General features: G+C 39.3%; 1 protein-coding gene across 1 annotated transcript in view; it reads right to left on the reverse strand.

Annotated features, from left to right (window-relative positions):
* Nucleotides 1-410: 410 nt before the first annotated feature.
* pdik1l (PDLIM1 interacting kinase 1 like) overlaps nucleotides 411-23356 on the reverse strand; it is a 23755-nt gene continuing 809 nt past the window's right edge. Inside the window, exons 2-3 of the mRNA XM_080211183.1 lie at nucleotides 4099-4400; nucleotides 411-2752 (exon numbers count right to left, since the gene is read on the reverse strand). Coding sequence (XP_080067309.1) covers nucleotides 2012-2752; nucleotides 4099-4383 — 1026 coding nt within the window. The 5' untranslated portion in view covers nucleotides 4384-4400 and the 3' untranslated portion in view covers nucleotides 411-2011. The remainder of the gene's footprint in view (nucleotides 2753-4098; nucleotides 4401-23356) is intronic.

Genomic DNA, 23356 nt, shown 5'->3' on the forward strand with positions numbered 1-23356 from the left:
GATTACATTGATTGAAAAATCTCTTGAAATGACACTTGATGTAGAGTATTTAAAATTTAACCTCATGTATTTTGAGGTCCATTCTGATTTTTGTATACTTATACAAAATTTATATATTGCTAATAATCAATGTATTACTTGAACATGGACATACTCTGGCAACTTGGACAACACAATCTCCTGCATTCCTTTCCCATCATCAGCAATTGCAGATGTCGTGAATAAGCTGACTAAACATGGGCAATACTTTAAAAACAAAGCTCCTGCTAAAATTTTGCCCAAATAAATCACTTAAACCAACAACCTGTACACAATAGCAAAAATCATTAAATACAGAAATAGTTTTTCATATAATTTTAATTATACATATTACATTTAAAATAAATTACACAATCTTACAAATTTCACAGTAAAGTTTACATATAGTTTAATACATTTTCTTTTCAGTAGAAAGATAACCCACTTAACAAGGTAGTGCCTTTAATTTTTTAAAACAAGTTTTCCTACATTTTGTAGCTTTATGTAATATTACATTACGTTACCACCACTTCCATCTTTTCTTTTGTAAATAGCTTCCATTTGACCTCATGGATTTTAGATGTGCAATACTCTTGATACAGCAACATGGCAAATAACAGTAGTCAAAAAGGCATAAATGAATAGTCAGATGGTCCACAAAACGCCATTCATCCTCAGAATTAATTCTAAATTTCATCTTTAAAATGGACAGATATGGGATAACCTATCTGTATACTCTTCTCCTTCCTCACCAAGTTAATCCAAAGTCAAACATGTCAAGGTAAAAGCCTCCAATTTGAAATAGAGTCAAAGTAAAGCCAATCTACCCAACATTCACTTTCAAAGTGCCTGTTCTTATTAAATATTAAAATTTTTTCACCTGCCTGAACACAAAGCTTACTTTCAAGTTAATTTCCATGTTAATAATTTCCTTAAAAAAATCTGAAAGATGAGGGCAGATGTTTTATTTATATGTTGAAAAGGACAGGTAACACTACTGGCCTCTACTCCACTGAATTAGAATGCCAATTTCAAAAACCATATCCAGATAGATGAGTAACATTTATAAATCTTTAAAGAATGAAAATATGTTGGGAAAGAACAAATCATTTGTTTTAAATAATTTTATATACTGATTAAAGAAGTCACTCAAGGGTCACACAAAGGCACAGGCACCATCCTGAAGCTACATTTGCTCACATATTCACTGTTAACATCCAATTTCAATTAACTAAAAGTGTCAGAACACAGCTAAATGTAAGGTCAAATACAGTGCACTTCCCAGTCAGGTCAGTTATTAACTTACCACCATACTGCTCACTGCCAAAGCATTACTCATAACAAAATGTTGCATTAATGGAAATAAATTGTAAAGTTAATTGCTTGGCATTTCCAATTGGCAATTTGGTACCTTAGGTGGCATCAAGCATCAACTATTTCCAAAAGATTAGTCTGCATGAGTGAGGAAGAAATCAATAAGACATAGGAGGGCCAAGAGTTCTTTTGGGGCGGGGGTGGGGATGGGCAAGGGGGGGGGGGAAGAAAGAAAGAAAGAAAGAAAATGTGAACCTGTTAAAAAGTAATGAATGGATGACTGATGATTAAACAAACACTACAAAAACACAACAAATGGCATTCCATCAGAACCATACATCAAATTATGCCTTTCAGCACCAAATGATATGTTTAACTATGTCACACATTCAATAAGGGATATGCAAGCTACGGGATAAAGGGCTCAAAATTTGTCAACTGGGATCTGGTTAAGTAACAGTAGTGGAGCTGGTTTCCAAGTTCAGATGTGGGCACCAATAAACAGCAGCACTGTAGGACTGCATGTTAAATTTTGAGCTAACAATTTTGAAATTTACACTTTGGGAAACAAGGGTGGCACAAAAAAATGGCTCGTCTGCAATTTAAAACCTTTGGCAAGCCTCAAAATTGGTCAGAGCCAGTTCTGTATAATATTTCATTTTCACACACACACACAGACTTACGCAGTCCGGCTGCAGTCTCTGCATGTTATTTTACATATCCTCAGTTCTAGTTCAAAAGCATCAGGCCTGTCTTGTGGATTTGCCGCTAACATTTCCTTAATTAATTGTCTCATTCCTGCATTCATGGACTTTTTCTTGACAGGAATGTTAAGTTCCATTTTGGGGTTTTCCAGCAGTGCCTCACCGAGAGGAACAATCACTGTCCCCTGACGCACATAGCTTCCCAACAGTTCTTTCTTAGTCTGCGAATCTATGAAAGTAATCCTTTCCAACATGGCCCAAATTATGACTCCCAGTGCAAAGATGTCTGCTTTAGCTGTATAATGCCCTTCCCAAACTTCTGGTGCCATGTAAAAATCTGACCCACAAGCTGTAGAAAGCCAGCATCTGTTCACATTAACTGGTTCCTTGTGGTCTGCTCCCAGCCCAGAGCAGACTTTACTCAGACCAAAGTCTGCAACCTTTAGAACAGGACCTCCTCCTCCAGCTTCCGATCCGGTCTCGGTAATCAATATGTTATCTGGCTTCAGGTCCCTGTGCACAATTTGGTTTTTGTGTAGAAAGGCCAAGGCACTACTGAGCTGCAACATGAAGCTAGTGTTGGTCCGACGGTTGGGTTTTCTTGAAAGCAGATACTCATTCATGTCCCCACCATCACAGAAATCCATTACAAGCCAGAGATAGTATGAGCTCCTAGAATCAAAGCTGAGTTCTCCTTTCAGTGAAGTTTCCACCAGCTTTAAAACAAAATACAAAACATTTGGTGCTATGAAACATATACAGATTTCTAGCTGAAGAGCCACCATTTTTTTCAGATTTAGCTTAGAATGCTGCAGTATCTGATTTAGTCAAAGTTGCAAATGTAATTATTAGTTTTTGAAGCTTGCTCATGTCCAAACAGGAAACTAGCTCAAAGAAAAATTAATATTTTAACTAAGACACAAGTTAACAATAGCAATAATCTTACCTTTGAGCAAAATTCAAAACCCAAAACAAAATTCATCCAAAGTGATGACTGACAAATTCCCAAGAATTCAAATTTTTGGGTGTATTTATTTATTGATGTTCAGTGATCAGCCTGGTCAGGATGTAGTGTTTACCCTACTGAAATGTATACTCAAATAAAACCCAGACTGAGATGACGAGAATTCATCTTGCAAAAAAAAATGGACCAATTGCTAGAATTGAAAAGCACACCCCCACCCACTCACTTCTGCACTTTTTGTGCAAGGTTCTCTTTTGTGGGGGGTGATGTGGGAAGAGGGAAGCAGGGGCTCAGTTGAGGTTGCATTCAAAAATTTAAATCATTGGTACGTACATACGGAGAACACTTTGTAGGTTGCCACTAAGACAACATGAACAACCAAATTTAATTCTATATCCTATGCTCAACTGAGTTGTCAAATTGATTTAAAAAGCAAAACACTACAAATGCTGGAAATTGAAAACAGAAAATGCTGCATAAACTGTATATGGACCATAAGTACTGCAGGCTAACATGTGGGTGCAATTCGGAAGGCTAGTGGAACGTTTGCCTTTATAGCAAGGGAATGAGTGTACAGGATAGTGAAGTCTTGCTTCAAAAAAAAATCAGCACAGGCTCATGCTAGCTACACATGACTTGGAAGTTTTTCACTCTGACACGATGTTCTATGCTGCAATATTAACATCCTTCCTATCACAGATGTAAAATACAAAATAAGTTGGGGTATCCACATTTCCTCAAAGTGGGCAATATAGTCATCGCTAAACCATATTAACTAGACTAGAGATCATTTTAAGGCATCATTGCGATATTTAAAAACTGCCTGCCATTCCGCTTTGGTGGCTTTCTCACGATAACAATATCATACGAAAAATGTTATACCCAACAAATAGATCTGCATCAAAGACTACCTATCAACACCCAAAACTTTGTACCTAAATTATGGTATTTTGCAATTGAGATACATAAAATTAGCCATTTTCAAAAATATTGACAAACATGATAAACTAAGGGTACCTTTATTACTCCTTATTTGACCTTTTATTTCCCTCACCCATGTTAAAGAGTAACTTTGAAACAAAAAAGCTAAATATTTACCTTTAAGTAATGGGAAGAGGATGATCCATGCGTCATCTTTTGTAGCATCCCATCTTTCTGCAGGATGCATTCCTCAAGGTGAATTACATTAGGATGAAGGCTCTTGATGCTGCTTAATGCCCAAAATTCTCGCAAAGCCAGTTCCACATTCTCAGGTGCATGGCACCGAATTTTCTTCACTGCTACCCTTGCTCCAGTCTTTCTTACCACTGCTTCATATACTACACCGTAACTGCCACGTCCCAACTCACGCACCAAGTTGTACTTCGGCTCCCTGCTCGCCATGGACAATTTTTTTAAAACTGCAGGAAAAGAAAAGGTCAAGTATCAAATTCTGATTCATAGAATATTTTTTAAAAAAATCAAAAATACAGCTGTGCTTCCAACATCTAGTTAAAAAAAGATGGTAATGAAATGTTAGAGATACAAAGCATGTCTGAGACACAAAACAGAATTTACACAGTATTATGATTACAGGTTTTTAGAGTTAGAGGAAAAACAATCTAGTATAGACATACAGCAATAAAATATAGTTTTAGTCCCAAGTAAGGCTTACATTAAGACTGCAATGAAGTTACTGTGAAAATCCCCTAGTCACCACATTCTGGCACCTGTTTGGGTCATTGCATCTAACCAGCACGTTGGGATACTAGTAAATTTTACATCAATTATTAGAGTAGTCACAAAGAATGCTAAATTCTAATGCACTTGTTAGTAATATAGGTGCTCTATTTAGGCAAGATCTAGTAAAGCTGAACACTACGTACTTTAGTGGTAACTACTGAAAGCTTTAATCTTTGCACAAAATCTAACATAAAAAGTAGCAAAGTCTGGACCTCTGAAATGAAAGCAAAATGGTTGAAGTATACAACAGGACATTCAGCAGCTTTAAAGATTATAGTCAATAGAAATTAAATCTACAGGACAACGCGATATACCAAAGGTGTATTTGATGAATGCTTCATATATCTACTTCCGGGATCTTTCAAGTAGAGGTATCTGGATTTCCAGAAGACACTCGACAAGGTGTCGCACAAAAGGTTGCCACATAAGACTAAGGTGTATGGCTTTGCAGGTAATGTATTGGCATGGAGAGAGGATTGACTAACTAACAGAAAGCAAAGAGTGGGGGTAAATGGGTATTTTTCTTGTTGGCAATTAGTGAATAGCGGTGGGCCTCAGGGATCAGTATTGGGACCACAAATGTTTACAATTTACATAGATGATTTGGAGTTGGGGACCAAGTGTAGTGTGCCAAAGTTTGCAGATGACACTAAGATACGTGGTAGAGCAAAGTGTGTACAGGGATAAAGATAATTTAAGCAAGTAGGCAAGTCTGACAGATGGAGTACACCTGGTGTACTGTGTACAGTTTTGGTCTCCTTACTTGAGAAGGGACTTACAGGCATTGGAGGGGGTGCAGAGGAGATTCACTGACTCAATTTCAGAATTGAGAGGGTTGGATTATGGGGAGAGACCAAGTAGATTAGGACTATACTCGCTGAAATTTAGAAGAATGTTGAAACATATAAAATAATGAAGGGAATAGATAAAACAGAAGCAAGAAGGTTGTTTTCACTGGTGGCTGAAACTAGAACCAGGGAAAGTAGATTCAAGTTCAAGTTGAAAGGAGCTTCTTCACCAAAAGACTTGTGAATCTGTGGAATGTCCTGTCCAGAGAAGCAGTTGAGCCTACCTCATTGAATGCTTTTAAAAGGTAAGGATAAATAATTTTTTGAACAGTAAAGAATTAAGGGCTATGAACATTATACTTAGTAACACTCTCCTGCCTTTTTCCCCATAACGCTGCTAAAAGATTTGTCAGCAAGCCACTAAAATAAGGAGCTATGAAAACCTGTATCTTCTAGTGCAGTGTGGCATTCAATGGCACCAGATAGGAACATAGAATGATAGGCCATTTCACCCCTCAAGCCTGTTCTGCCAATAAATTAAGATTAATGCTGATCTGTGTACTAACTCCTACCTTTGCCCCAAAAATTGTTGTTGGGTTACAGGGTAAAGGCAAGGAATTAGTTCACAGATCAGCACTGAATGCTGTCAGACCAGCTGAGATTGTCCAGCATTTTGTTTTTGTTGTAGATTTCTGCATCTGCAGTAACTTGTTTCAACTGCATTTTCCAACAAAAATATATTAATTGCAAATGTAACTTTGCAAGTAACTCAGCACTAATTGCTGGTGGTGGAAGTGAGTTCTAAGTTTCTACCACTCTGTACGGAGAATTGTTTTGTATTTTCACTCCTGAAAGGTCTGGTTCTAATTTAAATAGAACACTACTAGTCCTAGTCAGCTTCAAGCAGCAGAAATAGTTTGTCCCTATCTGCACCCCTCAATGTCTTGAAAAAGGATAAGAACACTTCTTCAAATGGATGAAAAATTACCAGATGAAAGTAATGTACTTAGTTTTCAAATTCATGTGGGAAATTTTGCAACAAAACACCTCAAAGGATCACAAACGTTTTGCTACTGAACTCAGTTTTAGACTTTTATAAGTTCACTCCTATACATATTCACTTAAAAAAGTCCATTACTGATGATTCACATAAATGTAATACAACAATGGGTCCCTCACACAATGAATTCCCAACCCCGACCATGGTGAGGAACCCCCCAATAGTCACGGCAACCACACACTGCCCCCACCACCACTGGTATGTGCCACATTCTCACCAATCCCATTCTCTAATATAGCAACATGATATCAAGGAACAGCCTACAGTTGTTGAGATTGCAAGAGCAGACAAATAATTACGTAGCAGCTAAAGAATAAGATAATGGAGAAGAAAATTGGAGATTGAAGGAAGTTCTCTACACAACTTAGGCAAATGCCCAAAAATAAATGTGCAGAGGAAAGCCTAGCATGTGGTTACAGTTGGAACATGAAGTTGCAAAATGCATCAAGAAAAAAAATAGACTCTACCACCAGTTTATAATCAAACATCAACAAAAGTATGGATCTAAATTGGCTGTGCTAGGAATATGGATATGACCCCATGAATTTTGACATGCCAGTCAGTCAAATAGTGAGCAAAGTTAGAGAAAAGAGTGCTAGTGAAGATAGCCCATGAAAAAATTGTATCAGTTTGCATGAGTGGCTTTTGTTTTTATGAATTACATATACATAAATTAAGTATGCACAAGTTGGTCTCCATAGAGGTTTTTTAAAATTTATGAAATACAAATATAATAATAAAAATACTTTTCAGCTCCATTTCTGCTAATTTTATGGGGCTGGGGGTTGAGGGGCAGAGAGTCTCCACAACCTGGCCAATCTGCAATAGGAAATAATGGGAGAGTGTGGATTTCAAGGTCACCAACTGGCCTTAACACATGCTAATTTCATTAGTATACACTAATTATTAAATCAACAATGTATATCTGCTTTGGTTCAGACACATTCATTTGATCTGATAGATCGCCATATATATCCAAAGATCTTTTATATGGCAAATTGGCTATTGATTCACAACCTACAGGACATCCATAGTTGTACCACATAACCAGCTGAAAGCAAGATAAGATGGTAGGCATCAACACAGGCACTGGGAAACATTTGCTAATGGTCACAACCTCTAGAGCTTGACTGGAGAGCTACTGGAAAAGCCAAGAAATGGAAAACTCAATTGACCAGGAAAAAAAAAAGGTCAACATAACCTTCTCAGCCCACTATCTTAATCAGTATCAGTAGCAAAATCAGAATGCCATGCCAGAATGGGACTCCTGGGCCACACCAAGAGATGTTTAACACAGATTTGACTATCAAGTTGCAAACCATCGTCAAGGTAGAAGACTGCCAAAGAAAAGTTGTTTAAACAGCCAAGTTACTATCTATTTTCACTGAAATGCAGTATTTTAAAGCCACAAACAGAAAACATTAGCAAATGGAAGGTGACCATCAAGAGGTGGTGTTTTGGATAGGACCAATAATTATTCATCTGTCCCTTGTGATTGCTGTTCAATTATTTGCACACTTCCATTTTTGACTGGAGATTTCCAATTGCTGGATAATGTCACGTTAACCACAAGAGAAAAATGGATTTGGAAACTTTCCCAACATTACAAGGTTTGCTATACAGAAGCTGAACAGACCGTTTCTTGATCCAAAACTTTTGATGCATCATTATTGTAGGTACCATTTTACCTTATTCCTCCCACAGTATATATGTGAATTACCTACAGATACTCCAACTGTACCAATACAAGAGACAGAAAAATTCAATGTTGTGCTTAATCTTACCTTTTAGCAACCACTCAACTTAAAAGATAAAATAATGGGATCATAGGTTTACTGCTGCAGTGTATGTATGTTATAATATTATATATACACATATATATTTGTGTTGTTATATTCTTCAAGTCCTTACAGTAATCTTACTTCATCACTTTTGGTGTACTGGCTATTGCACTACTGCAGCAAAATATCAAAATTTGTAATACCAAAAGTGGTGCTGTTAATCATGTGCAGCCTCTAGTTGCTTTTCAGTCTAGTATGACATCACATCATTATGACCAGCAACATGGCTCAAATTTAGTGAATATTATCTAAAAAAAGGTTGACTTTGACCAAAAGATATACAACCACTAGTAACATTTTGTTAACAAAACTACAATTCCCAGCACCCATTCACCCAAATCTCTAATGACTTCTAGTCAGATTGTTCCAGATTTTAAAGTAGCAACGACACTAAAATGGTCAGTAGTAGCCATCATTATTTCACTGAAATTAACAGCAATGTTTTGAGTCTCTACAGACAAAAGCAGAAAAATCTGGAAGGTGGTGTTAGTGATCCAATGCCTCTCCAGAGGGTGCATTGTTGAGGCTCCACACATGCCTAACACAATCTCAAAAATTAAATGGATTTGGTTCAACATACAAGTTTGCTTTTTAAAGGGTTTTTAAACAATTAAATGTTTTAAAACATTTAAGCAGATGCAGCACGGTTTCGTTAAGGGGAAGTCGTGTCTGACGAATTTATTGGAGTTCTATGAGGATGTGTCTAGGGCAGTGGATAGAGGAGAGCCGGTAGATGTGGTGTTTCTTGATTTTCAGAAGGCGTTTGACAGGGTGCCTCACAAGACGTTATTACAGAAGGTCAGGGGGCATGGAGTTGGGGGTAGGGTGTTAGCATGGATAGAGGATTGGCTGTCAAATAGGAGGCAGAGAGTGGGGGTCAATGGGTGCTATTCGGATTGGCGGTTGGTGACTAGTGAAGTGCCCCAGGGGTCGGTGGTGGGGCCTCAGCTATTTACCATTTATATAGATGATCTGGAGGAGGGAACCGAGTGTACGGTGTCGAAATTTGCTGATGACACCAAGATTGGTGGAACGGCAAATTGTGCGGAGGGTGTGGAGAGTCTGCAGAAGGATCTAGATAGGCTGGGCGAATGGGCCAGGAAATGGCAAATGGAATTTAATGTTGGCAAGTGTGAGGTTGTCCACTTTGGTAGGAAGGACTATTACTTACGGGGCGAAAAACTGCAGCAGGCGACGGTGCAGAGGGACCTCGGGGTCCTTGTGCATGAGTCGCAAAAACCCAGCCTGCAGGTGCAGCAGGTGGTCAGGAAGGCAAATGGGATGCTGCAGCTGTATAGGGCACTGGTGAGGCCGCAGCTGTGTGCGGTTTTGGTTGCCGCACTTACACAAGGATATTTTGGCCTTGGAGGGAGTGCAGAGGAGGTTTACTAGGCTGATACTGGAGTTGAGGGGGTTGAACTATGAGGAGAGGCTGAATAAACTAGGCTTGTACTCGTTAGAGTTTAGAAGAATGAGGGGAGATCTCATTGAGACGTTATAAGATGATAAATGGGATGGATAGGATAGAGGTGGAGAGGCTCTTCCCGCTGAGAAAGGACAGTAGGACTAGAGGGCACAGCCTCAAGATGGGGGGAGCCTCAAGATGGGGGGGGGGGGGGGGGCGGCGGTTTAGAATAGAGTTGAGGAGGAACTTCTTCACTCAAAGGGTGGTGAATCTCTGGAATTCTCTGCCCGTTGAAGTGGTGGAGGCTGCCTCGCTAAATATTTTTAAGACGCGGGTTGATAAGTTTTTGATAGGCAAGGGGATTAAGGGTTATGGGCAGAGGGCAGGAATGTGGAACTGAGACACGATCTTATTGAATGGCGGGGCAGGCTCGAGGGGCTAGATGGCCTACTCCTGCTCCTATTTCTTATGTTCTTAAAAATTCATTAATGGGTGGCAGATGTTGCAGGCTAGGCCAGCATTTATTGCCCATCCATGAGGGCAGTAAAGTCAACCACATTGCAATGTACCTAGAGTCACATGCAGGCCAGACCAGGTAAGAACAGCAGAGTTCCTTCCTTTAAGGATATTGGTGAACCAGATGGGGTTTTATAACAACCATGTTGATTTATAACAAGAATGTTGTCATGGTTATTAGACTTTTAAGATTGGAGTTCAAATTTCACTATCTTCCATTGTGGGATTTGAACACAAGTCACTAAAGCATTATCTTGGGTCTCTGGATTACTAGTCCAGCAACAATTCCACAATGCCACTACCTCCCCTTTGAAAACGTACAAGCTGTTTAGCGCTAATAAATAGGGCATCAATGACCAGTGAGGTGCAGATGTGTATAGTTGATTGAGATTTTAATGTAGGTGGCTGTTTGCTGCCATCATTGCTGCCACATTCCAAGAAAACCCCTGGACTTGTTTACCAAGTATAAACTGTCACTGGGGGTTGAGCCTTCATCCTTGTTATGCAGCCAAAATCCAGATCATTGCTAAAATGACTTTTGCAAATTAGCACCATGTCTTTGCAAGTAGTTAATCTATCGCCTGTTTACTGGTGTTGCTTTTAAGACTTCATTTTTCATCTGTCAGAATTCTGCATTTGGATTTCCATCCTTCTTGCATTGACCAATGCAAGACTGCATCATAGCTTGCACATTGTGGATGCCACTGGCTAATTTAAAGATGAATCTTTTGATGGCACTCTCACTATTAAGATTCTATTACCATCTGGAGATACTTATAGTATTTCAGTGACATGCAACTGCAATTGAGACTTCCTTCATATACTGAAACCCCAAAAATGCTGGGGTTTCAGTATATGAAGGAAGTCTCTGGAAAAGCACATATAAAAGATCTTTGGATATATATGACACTAATGACCTGACATTGCAATAGTGATATCTGATCAACATTACCCCTAGTTTATTTAGCTTCATCATCATAGAAACATAACAGCACAGTACAGGCCCTTCAGCCCTCAATGTTGTGCCGAGCTATGTCCAATCCCAAGATCAAGCTATCCTCTCATTATAATTCTGGAGTGTTCTATGTGCCTATCGAATAACCGCTTGAAAGTTCCTGAAGTGTTTGACGCCACAATCACAGCAGGCAGTCTATTCCACACCCCAACCACTCTGAGCAAAGAATCTACCTCGGACATCCCTCCTGTATCTCCCACCATGAACCTTATAGTTATGCCCCCTAGTAACAACTACATCCACCTGAGGAAATAGTCTCTGCACATCCACTCTATCAATCCCTCTCATCACCTTATAAACCTCTAAGTCACCTCTCATCCTCCTCCACTCCAAAGAGAAAAGCCCCAGCTCCCTCAGCCTTTTCTCACAAGGCCTACCCTCCAAACCAGGTAGCATCCTGGTACATCTCCTCTGCACCCTCTCCAATGCTTCCACATCCTTCTGATAATGAGGTGACCAGAACTGAACACAATATTCCAAGTGTGGAGTCACCAAGGTCCGGTATTGTTGCAGCATAACGCCTCGGCTGTTAACCTCAAACCCCCTGTTAATAAACGCTAACACACTATAAGCCTTCTTCATGGCTCTATCCACTTGAGTGGCAACCTTCAGAGATCTGTGGATATGAACCAAGATCTGTTCCTCCACATTCCTCAGAACCCTGCCATTGACCCTGTAATCTGCATTAATTTTGGTAGGACAAACTTGAATCACCTCACACTTATCAGGGTTAAACTCCATCTGCCACTTTTCAGCCCAGCTCTGCATCCTATCAATGTCTCTTTGCAGCCTGCAAGAGCCCTCCACCTCATCCACTACTCCACCAATCCTAGTGTCGTCAGCAAATTTACCAATCCACCCTTCAGCCCCTTCTTCCAAGTCATTGATAAAAATCACAAATAGCAGAGGACCCAGCACTGACCCCTGTGGTACACCGCTGGTAACTGGCCTCCAGTCTGAATGTTCCCTCCACCAATACCCTCTGTCTTCTATGATACAGCCAGTTACTAAGCCAATTGGCCAAATTTCCTTCTATCCCACATCTCCTTATCTTCTTCATGAGCCTACCATGAGTAATCTTATCAAACGCCTTACTAAAATCCACGTATACAACATCAACTGCTCTACCTTCGCCCACACACTTAGTTACCTCCTCAAAGAATTCAATTAAATTTGTGAGGCAGGACTTACCCCTCACGAAACTGTGCTGACTATCCTGGATTAAACTGAATCTTTCCAAACGGTCACAAATCCTATCTCAGGACCCTTTCCATTAACTTACTGACCACCGAAGTAAGACCAACTGGCCTATGATTACTAGGGTCATTCCTATTTCCTTTCTTGAAAAGAGGAACAACATTTGCCATTCTCCAGTCCTATGACACTATCCCTGTGGACAGCGAGGACCCAAAGATCAAAGCTAAAGGACTGCAATCTCATCCCTTGCCTCCCAAAATATCCTAGGATGTATCCCAACTGGCCCAGGGGACTTACCAACCCTCAGGTTTTTCAAAATTGCTAATACATCTTCCCTCAGAACATTTACCTCCTCCAGCTTATCAGCCTGTATCACACACCCCTCTTCAAAAACATGACACCTCTCCTTGAATAAAAGTATTCATTCAACACCTCACCTATCTCTGACTCCAAGCAGAAGTTCCCACTACTATCCTTGACTGGCCCTAACCTCACCCTGGTCATTCTTTTATTTCTCAGAGTAAAAAGCCTTGGTGTTTTCTTTTATCCGACCCACCAAGGACTTCTCATGCTCCCTCCAAACTCTAAGCCCTTTCTTTAACTTATTCCTAGCTACCTTGTAACACTCAAGCGACCCAACTGAACCTTGTTTTTTCATCCTTATGTACGCTTCCTTTTTCCTCTTGAGGCATTCAACCTTCTTTGTGAACCATGGTTCCCTCACCCAGCCATTTCCTCCCTGCCTGCCAGGGAGGCATCCATCAAGGACACGCAGTATTTGTCCCTCAAAAAAGCTCCACTTTCGTTTGTGCCCATACCTGACAGTTTCTGCTCCCATCTTATGCTCCCTAATTCTCGCCTAATTGCATCATAATTACCCTTGCCCCAATTATAAACCTTGTCCTGTCATGTGACCCTATCCCTCTCCAATGCAATAATGAAGGAAACCAAATTGTGGTCACTATCTCCAGAGTGCTCTCCCACAAACAAATCTAACACTTGGCCCGGTTCATTACCCAGTACCAAGTCCAATGCGGCCCCACCTCTTGTCAACTTATCTACATATTGAGTCAGGAAACTCTCCTGCACACACTGTCCAAAAAAAGTGTCCCATCCAAACTTTGCGACCTATAAAGGTTCAAATCAATATTTGGAAAGTTAAAGTCACCCATGATAGCTACCTTGTGACCTCCACACCTATCCATAATCTGCTTTGCCATTTCCTCCTCCACATCTTTACTACTATTTGGGGGCCTATAGAAAACTCCTAACAATGTGACCACTCCTTTCTTATTTCGAACTTCAGCCCATATTACCTCAGTAGGCAGATCACCCTTGAAATGCTTTTCAGCAGCCGTTAAACTATCCTTAATTAACAATGCTACTCCTCCACTTCTTTTACCACCTTCCCTACTCTTACTGAAACATTTATACCATGGAACTGCCAACAACCATTCTTGTCCCTGTTCTAACCATGTCTTCATAATGGCCACAACATCATAGTCTCAAGTACCAATCCACGGTTGAAGTTCACCTACCTTATTCCTGATCTCCTTGCATTGAAGTAGATACACTTCAATCCACCATCCTGTTTGCTTGTACACTCCAGCGACCTTGGTACCTTCCTCAGTACCTCACGATCCTGAACACTGGCTTTTGGACTACATCTCATTTTCCCACCCCCCCTGACAAATTAGTTTAAATCACTGCTACAGATCAACATGCTGCAGTTTAAAAATCATACTTTGCATTCATCTGGTCCAATTATCAAACAGCAGCTCTGACTCGGTCATCTTAAGTTGTAATGTCACTCCTCTTTAATAACAATGCTCCTTCCCGCTCAAAAAAGACAGTAGGACTAGGGGGCACAGCCTCAAGATAAAGGGGGGGCGGTTTAGAACGGAGTTGAGGAGGAACTTCTTCACTCAAAGGGTGGTGAATCTCTGGAATTCTCTGCCCGTTGAAGTGGTGGAGGCTGCCTCGCTAAATATTTTTAAGAAGCGGGTTGATGGGTTTTTGATAAGAGAGGGGATTAAGGGTTATGGGGAGAGGGCGGGAAAGTGGAACTGAGCCACGACAGATCAGCCATGATCTTATTGAATGGCGGGGCAGGCGCGAAGGGCCAGATGGCCTACTCCTGCTCCTATTTCTTATGTTCTTATGTTCAATGCACACCACTACAGCATTATAGGCCACAAGTAATTCCAAAGTTCATTGTTCCACAAATGGAGCCTGAAAAGACTTAAAATGCAAGGGTCTCAAGAATTGGCATTCAAGGTGAAACCTTTCAATGATGCACTCACTGTGACCTGGCTGGGCATGTCAATCTACCTCACCAATAACCCTGCCAAACTCCAATGGGATCTCATCTGCTTTCTGCATAAAGATATCTCCTCGTCACAATCTGCAACCTCATGGTACAGTATATCCCCTACTCTTCTGTTACTACCAATGTAGGAAATCAACCTTGGTTCAGTGAAGTGGAGGGCATGCAAGAGACAACACCAAGTATTTATTAAAATGAGGTGTCATGCTGGTGAAGCCACAACCACAAGACTATATGAATAAGCAGCAGACAGAAAGCAATTCCACAACCGACAGATCAGAACCAAGCTCTGCAATCCTGCAACATCCAGTCGTGATTGGTGGTGGACAATTAAACAACCCACTTGAGGAGGTGCAGGCTCAACAAATATCCCTATCCTCAATGATAGGGGAGCCCAGCAAATCAGTGCAAAAGAAAAGGCTGAAACATTCGCAAGAAGTGTCAAGTGGATGGTGCATCTCAGCAACGTCCAGAGGTCCCGAGCAACATAGATGAAGTCTTCATCCAACTTCAATTCACACCATGCAATGCCAAGAAATGGCTGATGGCATTGGATACTGCAAGAGTTATCAGCCCTGACAATATTCTAATATTGGTGCTCAAGAACTTGCCACACCCCTATCCAAGCTGTACCAGCACAGCTACAGCACCAGTATCTACCTGGCAATGTGGGAAATTGCCCATGTTTGTGTTGTACATAAACAGGACAAATCCAGCCTGGCCAATTACAGCTCCATCAGTCTACTCTCAATCATCTGTAAAGTGATGTAAGAGGTATTTAATGACATTATTAAGCAGCACTTACTCAGCAATAACTTGCTCATGGCACTCAGTTTGGATTCCCTTGGGTCACTCAGATCCTGATCTCATTACATCCTTGGTTCAAACATGGACAAAATGAGCTGAACTCCAAGGACGAGGTGAGAGTAGTTGCCCTCAACATCAAGGCAGCATTTGACCAAGCATGGCTTCTAGGAGCCCCAGCATAACTGGAGTAAGTAGCTGGTAGCATTGTACTGACTGGTTTCAAGTTCCCCTCCAGAGGCTTGAGCAGAAAAATCAAGACGAAGATTCCAGTAAGTTAGTGGTGCCTTTTTTCAAATGAGATATTAAAATGGGCCTCCATCTGCTCTCTCATATGAGCATAAATGATCCCACAGCACTACAACAAGGAATTCTCAGCATCCTGGCAAATGTCCATCCTCTCCATCAAGATCATCGAGCAAATAGAGGTTAATGTAATAATCAGTGTTTATGGAAGTTTGCTGTGCACAGATTGGCAGCCATATTTTCCCCACAATGCAGCAGCAATTAAGTTGAAAGGTGCTTTGGGGCACCAAGATCATGAAAGACTCAACATAAATGAAACTTGTTACAAACACAGGCCTCCAAATGGAATGCCAGAACTATACAAAGTATTCCTAAAACAAAAAGCAAGTTCCCTTATCCTTCTTCCACCACCTCCCAAATTATGCTGCTGTTCCCACATTAAATTCTGTTATTTGTCTTTGCGGTCTTAAATGCCTAATGATGAATTACTGATTTTGTTAGCTAAATAAAATTCTTGATGGCTTCACATTCAACATGGGTTGAATTTCTGTCATTAAACAGACTCTTACCTCAGCAGTGATGGCTGCAATATCTCTCCTGATTTTCAATTAAATTAGATCTTGCGAAATTCATCACTGTCGCTACTTTTGCTGCAGAAATTAAGGACCTTCACAAAGTACAGATGATTCAAAATCATTCTGACATCACTAAATCCTGCATTTTTAATGCTCATCTGACTGCTCAATCTAAAAACAATACAAAAAAAGAGAGAATGATTCAGCTCTGAAATTTCTAGAGCTAACGCACTGGTTGATCGACATCCTGTAGGACTGGAATCCTTTTTAAAGATACTAGAACCCTTTCAGATAAATAATCAAAAGTTAAAGTGAGGATAGAGAATCACACTATTAGATTTACATTCCTCAAGTGGGTGAGAATACATGGCATTTAGATCATCTAACTGGTCAAATTATAAGGGTGCAACATAATTATGGCATAACAAACAGCAAAAAAAGTATCAACTGAAATGAAATAGGAAATGCTGAAAACATTAAGCTAGTAAATCCATATAAACAGACAAATTAACTTTTCAGGTTAAACCCATGTCACAACAGCTCTGACATCTGGTCTCTTAAATGTTTCCAAAATTTCGTTTTAACTTAGATAAGGTATTCAAATCACTAAAAGTAGTGATACTGGTTCATAAGGCCATTAAAAAACAAAATAATGGTCTCATTTCTTGTACGGTAGAAACAGTGTTTTTTTTCTTACAGAATTTAGGTTACACCACTCTCGAATGTCTGCGAACAGTTCTGATCGCTATACTATTAAAAAGCTAGCGGCACCAAGTTGCAAAAGAGATTTAGAAGAAACATATCAGGATATGTGTATATACTTAAATCAGGAGAGACTGAACAGGCTGCAGTTCCTTTATCTAGAAAAGGGTTATGAGCCCTTACAATATTCCAGCAATTGTACTGAAGACTTGCACTCAAGAACTTGCCTCACCTCTAGCCAAGCTGTTCCAGCACAGCTACAGCACTGACATCTACCTAGCAATGTGGGAAATTGCCCAGGTTTGTGTTGTACACAAGAAACAGGACAAATCCAGCCTGGCCAATTACAGCTCCATAGTCTACTTTCAATCATCTGTAAAGTGATTGAAGGGTGACCCAATAACAGTTAAGGTAATGAAAAGGTTTGATAGGAGGGAGGTAGAGAATATGTTTCCACTTGTAGGTGAGATCTACAGAAGTAGGAGGCCATAAATGCAGTTATCAACAAATCCAATAAAGGAATTCAGGAAAAGTGTCTTTACCCAGACAGTGTGGGTAGGACTTGAAACTACCATGGGGATAACTGAAACAAAAAGCAGTGATGCATTTAAGAGGAATCTAAATAATTGTGACAGCGAAAGGAATTAACGGATATGCTGATAAGGTAAAAAGAAATGTCATATGTGGAATACAAACACTAGTACAATCTATTGGATTAATTGGCCCATGCTATAAATAGTCTGCAAGATGACATGCTGTTATAAATTTTGGGTATGCTCCAGATATCCAGTTTAGTCCGATATCACTGGTTCCCTTCAGTGGCATTTGGCATAGTCCTAACCAAAGTTTTCAAAACTGTTCATTAACTAGTCACACAATAACAATGCTAGGGCTGTTGTAATGAAAACTCCTTACAGAAACTACATGTTGTAATCCTGCATGTACCACACTTAACTATTTTAGTTTTCAGAAAGGTGGACTGGTGAACTCCAACGAGACAAGACCAATTCAAGATTATTAAATTGAGACATGAGTACAGTGTAAATAATTGTTTTGTAAAGCTCCTTGTGAGTGTAAATGAAGGACAATGCATTTGCCCCATTAACCGACTAAACATACTATTCAGACTGGCAAATTTCCCCCAACCCAAATATGAAGGATACAGCTAAACTCATCAAGGCTAACTCCTTACCTGCTCATCACAAATAGAAATTGGACAGTTAAACTACTGATCAAAACAGCTACAGCCTGCCATGGTACAAAACTGTTTCCAGTTTCTTAACTCTCAAGTTCCCAAGGATGCAGTAATTTCAACACAATATATATTTGTGAATATTTACTGAAGTGCTGTTAACAAACCACTAACTCAACTTAATGTAGCACGTGGTAACACTATTTCCCCAACTAGTTTACCTAGTTCTAAACATATTATATTAAATTCTAATCTTCATATCCATTAGCTGTTATAGGTAACCTCTAGTCAAGTTTAACTCAATAGCATTATATTCATACAAATTCTAAATAAAACACAACACTAATAACATACCACATAATACACTATGTATTATTCAACAGAATTTTTCACACAAATACTACAGTATCAGACCATGTGCTCAACACTTTGTGATCATAATTCTCATATCATTTGCAGTGCAACTATCAATCTTCTTCCAAACCTTGATTTCTCAAGTGAACTGCAAACCATTTCAGCAATATTAAGTCAAATATGAAAGTTATTTTTCATGTTAACAATATTCTTAGCAATTAGATATATTTGCATGCTCAAACTTTCAGATCACATGAACATTATATTCTTTGTTGTTACTCCATTTAATCCCATAATCCCCTTAGTGTTGGCAGATCTCAATTTCTTCCCCTTTTCAATTGAGAAAATATGGGTTTATTGAAAGTCATACTTTATCATAAATAGCCACTATTAATAAAATTAAATTGCTTCCGCAACCACCTCTCTGCCACCTCCATGTTTTCATGTAGTAACTTGAAATTTTTCTTCTCAAAACAGTGCTCAAAAAATCTTGTGCCAGGAAGGCTATGCTTTCAAACAACCCAACCACCAGCTTAAAAAAAAATCCCAAATAATCTTAGCACTAGAAATTTAACAGATTATATTTGTTCAGGGTTTTCCCCTCTGTTCATACAACCATAACAAGAAATTACAGTTCCATATGATCTATATTAATGACTTGGACAAAAGGACCAATTGCATTGGAGTTAAATGTGCTGATGTTGCAAGATGAATACAAAGTCTGCAAAAGGGATATAGATAGGTTAAGTGAATTGGCCAAAACAAAAATGGAACAAAATATGAGGTTGTCCACTTTGACAGGAAGAACAGAACGAATATGTAAATGGGACAGACTACAGAATGCTGCACTACAGAGGATCTGGGTGACCTTATTCATGAATCACAAAAAAAAGCAAATTAATTAGGAAGGCAAAGAGGATGTTGTTTTTTATTGCAAGGAAAGTGGAGTATGTCAGAAAGTCTTGCTACAACCAGCAGGATTGCACCTAGGCTACTATGTAAATTTTGGTCATCTTACTTAAGAAGGGACATTTTTAAATAGGTTCATGAGACTAATTACAGGGCAGGGGAGTTTGTTTAGAAGGTTAAGCAGGTTGGGCCTAAACCCCCTGGCGTTTAGAAGAATTAAATAAAGACGCAGAGAGAGCTTGACAGGTAGATGCAGGGAGGATGTTTCCCCTTGTTGGTGGAATCTGGAGGTGGGAGGGGCACAGTTCCAAATCAGGGGCCTCCCATTTCAGACAAAGAGGAGGAAGAATTTCTTCTCCCTGGAGGGTCATTAGAATTTGGAATTCTCCATCCCAGAGAGCAATGGAGGTTGAGCTACTGAACATACTCAATGCTGAGTTAGACATAAGGGAGTCAAGGATTAAGGGGTGGCTGAGGGGTAGACAAAATTGGAGTTAGGGCTATACTCAGGTCAGCCATGATCTTATCGAATGGTGAACAGAAGCAAAATCGCCAATTCTGCTCCGATTTCTTGTTATGTGTAGCACAATGCCTAAAATGATACACTAGACTTGAAAAAATTGAATAGCCCACTTCAAAATATCACTAGGGTCATAAATTTATTATAAACAGGAGAGCAATCAATTCAAACATTTATTCCTAATAATTAAACAATAGCATCATCTAATGGCAAGTCAATTCTCAAAGTTTTACTTACATATTTGTTGCAATACAGCATAGACATAGCTCAAAGTTGCACGACCAGACAAAAACAGAGCATGAAAGGAAAAGTCTCCATTTTTCCTTAAAGAGCAGCCATGGATAGGAAAGAGTTGGACATATGCAAAATGTTCATTGTTCCTATTTTAGCTGTTTTGTTGTGGACAATCAGATAGTCCCTTAAATGATTCCAAATCTATTGAAAGTGCTAAAAGGACAAATAGGTAAAAATTAATCAATGACCAGTTGATTTTTTTAAAACAGATTTGGGAGAGGCGCTTCACAACTTCCTCATGAAGACCATCTGCTGCACAGCAAAATTGAATGGGAAATATTGACATAGCGACTTACAATGATAAACAATGGCAAGACCAAAAATCACAACGGGAAGTAAGGAAGCATCTACCTTGTAGAAGATTTTCTTAAATGTGCAGACAGATTTTTAAAAATGTAGCGTTTTACAAAAATAAAAAGCAAAAAAATTCTCTTGTTCACTAAATCACATTTAAAATTGATTGTGAAAGGTTAAGAGAAATGTATTTATTCCTTAATTGTCAAAGATGATAATAAATTCAAGATTTCAGAGTTGAAAATAACTTCAAAAACAAGGACTACATAACCATAACTATTAATTTACCACTGGACCCAACATTTGCCATTACCTAAGAAAATACAATCAGAAATAATGTCTATTTCATAGAATATAGGTTCATGTGCTTTTTATGGGTGTAATACATTCAAGTGATTAAATGACACTATTAAGTTACATGAGCTTTGTCATTATACTTTGTGGCATCAATGTAACCTGGGACAACATACTTCAAGAGTCTCAGACTGAATAAGGCTTTACAAGTGCACGTCTTTCTTCAGAAATACAGTTAAATACTGTAGAAAATCCTGCCCATTTGGCCATTAAGAATAAAAACATGGAAACAATCATGTTTATATAAGTGGACGATTGCAAAACAATAATTTAAGGATATTAAACTACTCGTGCTTTATTTCCATGGTTCATGTTGTCTTCAATCCAATGCCAGCTCTTCTACTTAATGCAAAATAATCTGAAGCATTAGGGTCAAATACAATCACTGATTCTTCATAAAGTACTTCTAGTGTATAACAAATACTTTATAGGAAGCTGTTAAGTGCAGAACATAAATAAGCTTCGCTTGATTCCAAAGAATCCACATCCAATATTGGAAAGTCAATTAGCCCATATTTTATTTAGAATGCCAGCAGGCACAGCACACTGAACTAACAGAACAAACATTTTAGATCTAGACTCACATTAAAATAGTGAAACTAATCAAATCAAAATCCTTTTAAAACTAAAGAACAGCTATTTAAGAGCAAGCTGAATTTAAATCTCACTAAATGTATTTCACTGGAAGCAACACATTAATAAAATGGCTTATTTGGATACACAATATCCAAAAATTAACCATTAGCTTAAATCTTTATGTATAGCAATAAAAACAATTTTATTCCTTACACTTCCCTGATGTTTTAGAAAAAAGATGTTGGAAACCAAAAAGGAATTATGCCATTTTTGGTGGGAGCCACACTTTTCAGACTGACATGCATTTTCAGAATTTCCCTACCTTTGACAGATATGACTTGACAACACAAAATGTATCCCTAACTCAAGTGGAATCATTACAGAAAAGTAAAATACTGCTGAAACTTTTAAAATAAAAACAGAAAATGTTCTGTTGCAAGGTCACTGATTTGAAATCTTAACTCTCCTGTTTTGCTGATGCTCCCTGGTCTGAGTACTTCTAGGATTTTCTGTTTTTATTTCAGAATTGTTATAAGCTTATTTAGCACATCAACACCAATGTACAATGGAGTAGGGGGAGTGGTGGGGAGAGTCATTTGAGCCAAAGTAATATTCATTTAGTTGTAGTTAATTTGAGGTACTGAATTATCACTACTTCATCATATTATTCAAATCAAATGAGCACAACCTAGATTTTTACATTTTCAATGGTAGCAGGACATTAAAACATGTCAATATTAATAATGTACAGGAATGAAACTCAGCTACAAATGCCCTCAGACCCGTAAAGCCTGCAACATTCAGAGTTCATTTTTTCAAAATGGGCATTTGGGTGAGGTAAACACAGCCATGTCCCAAGAGTCAGCACTTTCTGCAAAAGGAAGTACCCTCATTAGAACCTTAGCCCAAACATGAACAAGAGTTGAGGTGAGAGTGACTGTCCTTGACATCAAGGCAGTCCCATAAAGTCAATGGAAAGCAGGGGGAAAAGCTGGCTGAATCATACCTAGCACAAAGAAAGTTGTTTGCAATTGTTGGAGGGGAGGCCAAGCATCTCAGGTCCAGGATATTGTTGCAGGTGTTAGGACCAACATCTTCAACTATTTCAACGACCATCCCTCCATCATAAAAAGGAATGCAAATTCTCACAGATGACTGCAGAGTTCAGCACCACTTGCAATTTCTCAGAAGCAATTTGTACCTGCATGCAGCAAGACCTTGGTAAAAGCTTGGGCTGAAAGGTGGCAAGTAACGTTCTCACGACAGAAGTATTAGGCAATGACTAGCTCCAACAGCTGCAAAAGAAAATCTAACCATCTTCCCTTGACATTCAGTGACATTATGGAAAACCTTATCATCAAAATTCTGGATGTTACCATTGGCCAGAAACTTGGACGGGATCAGCCAAGTTGGAGGCTGGAAATTCTGCAGCAAATAACTTGCCTCTTGACTTCCCAAAGCACGTCCACCATCTACAAGCCACAAAGCTTGTGGGACAACAGTGGCTAGCACTGCTGCCTCACAGCTCCAGGGATCCAGGTTCAATTTCAGTGCACGGAGTTTGCACATTCTGCCCGTGTCTACATGGCTTTCCTCCAGGTGCTCTGGTTTCATCCCACAGTTTAAAGATTTGTTGGTTAGGTGGATTGGCTATGCTAAATTGCCC

Source organism: Carcharhinus amblyrhynchos, chromosome 24 (genome assembly GCF_965287045.1).
Source record: "Carcharhinus amblyrhynchos chromosome 24, sCarAmb.v2.hapA, whole genome shotgun sequence".
NCBI classification, from domain to species: domain Eukaryota; kingdom Metazoa; phylum Chordata; class Chondrichthyes; order Carcharhiniformes; family Carcharhinidae; genus Carcharhinus; species Carcharhinus amblyrhynchos.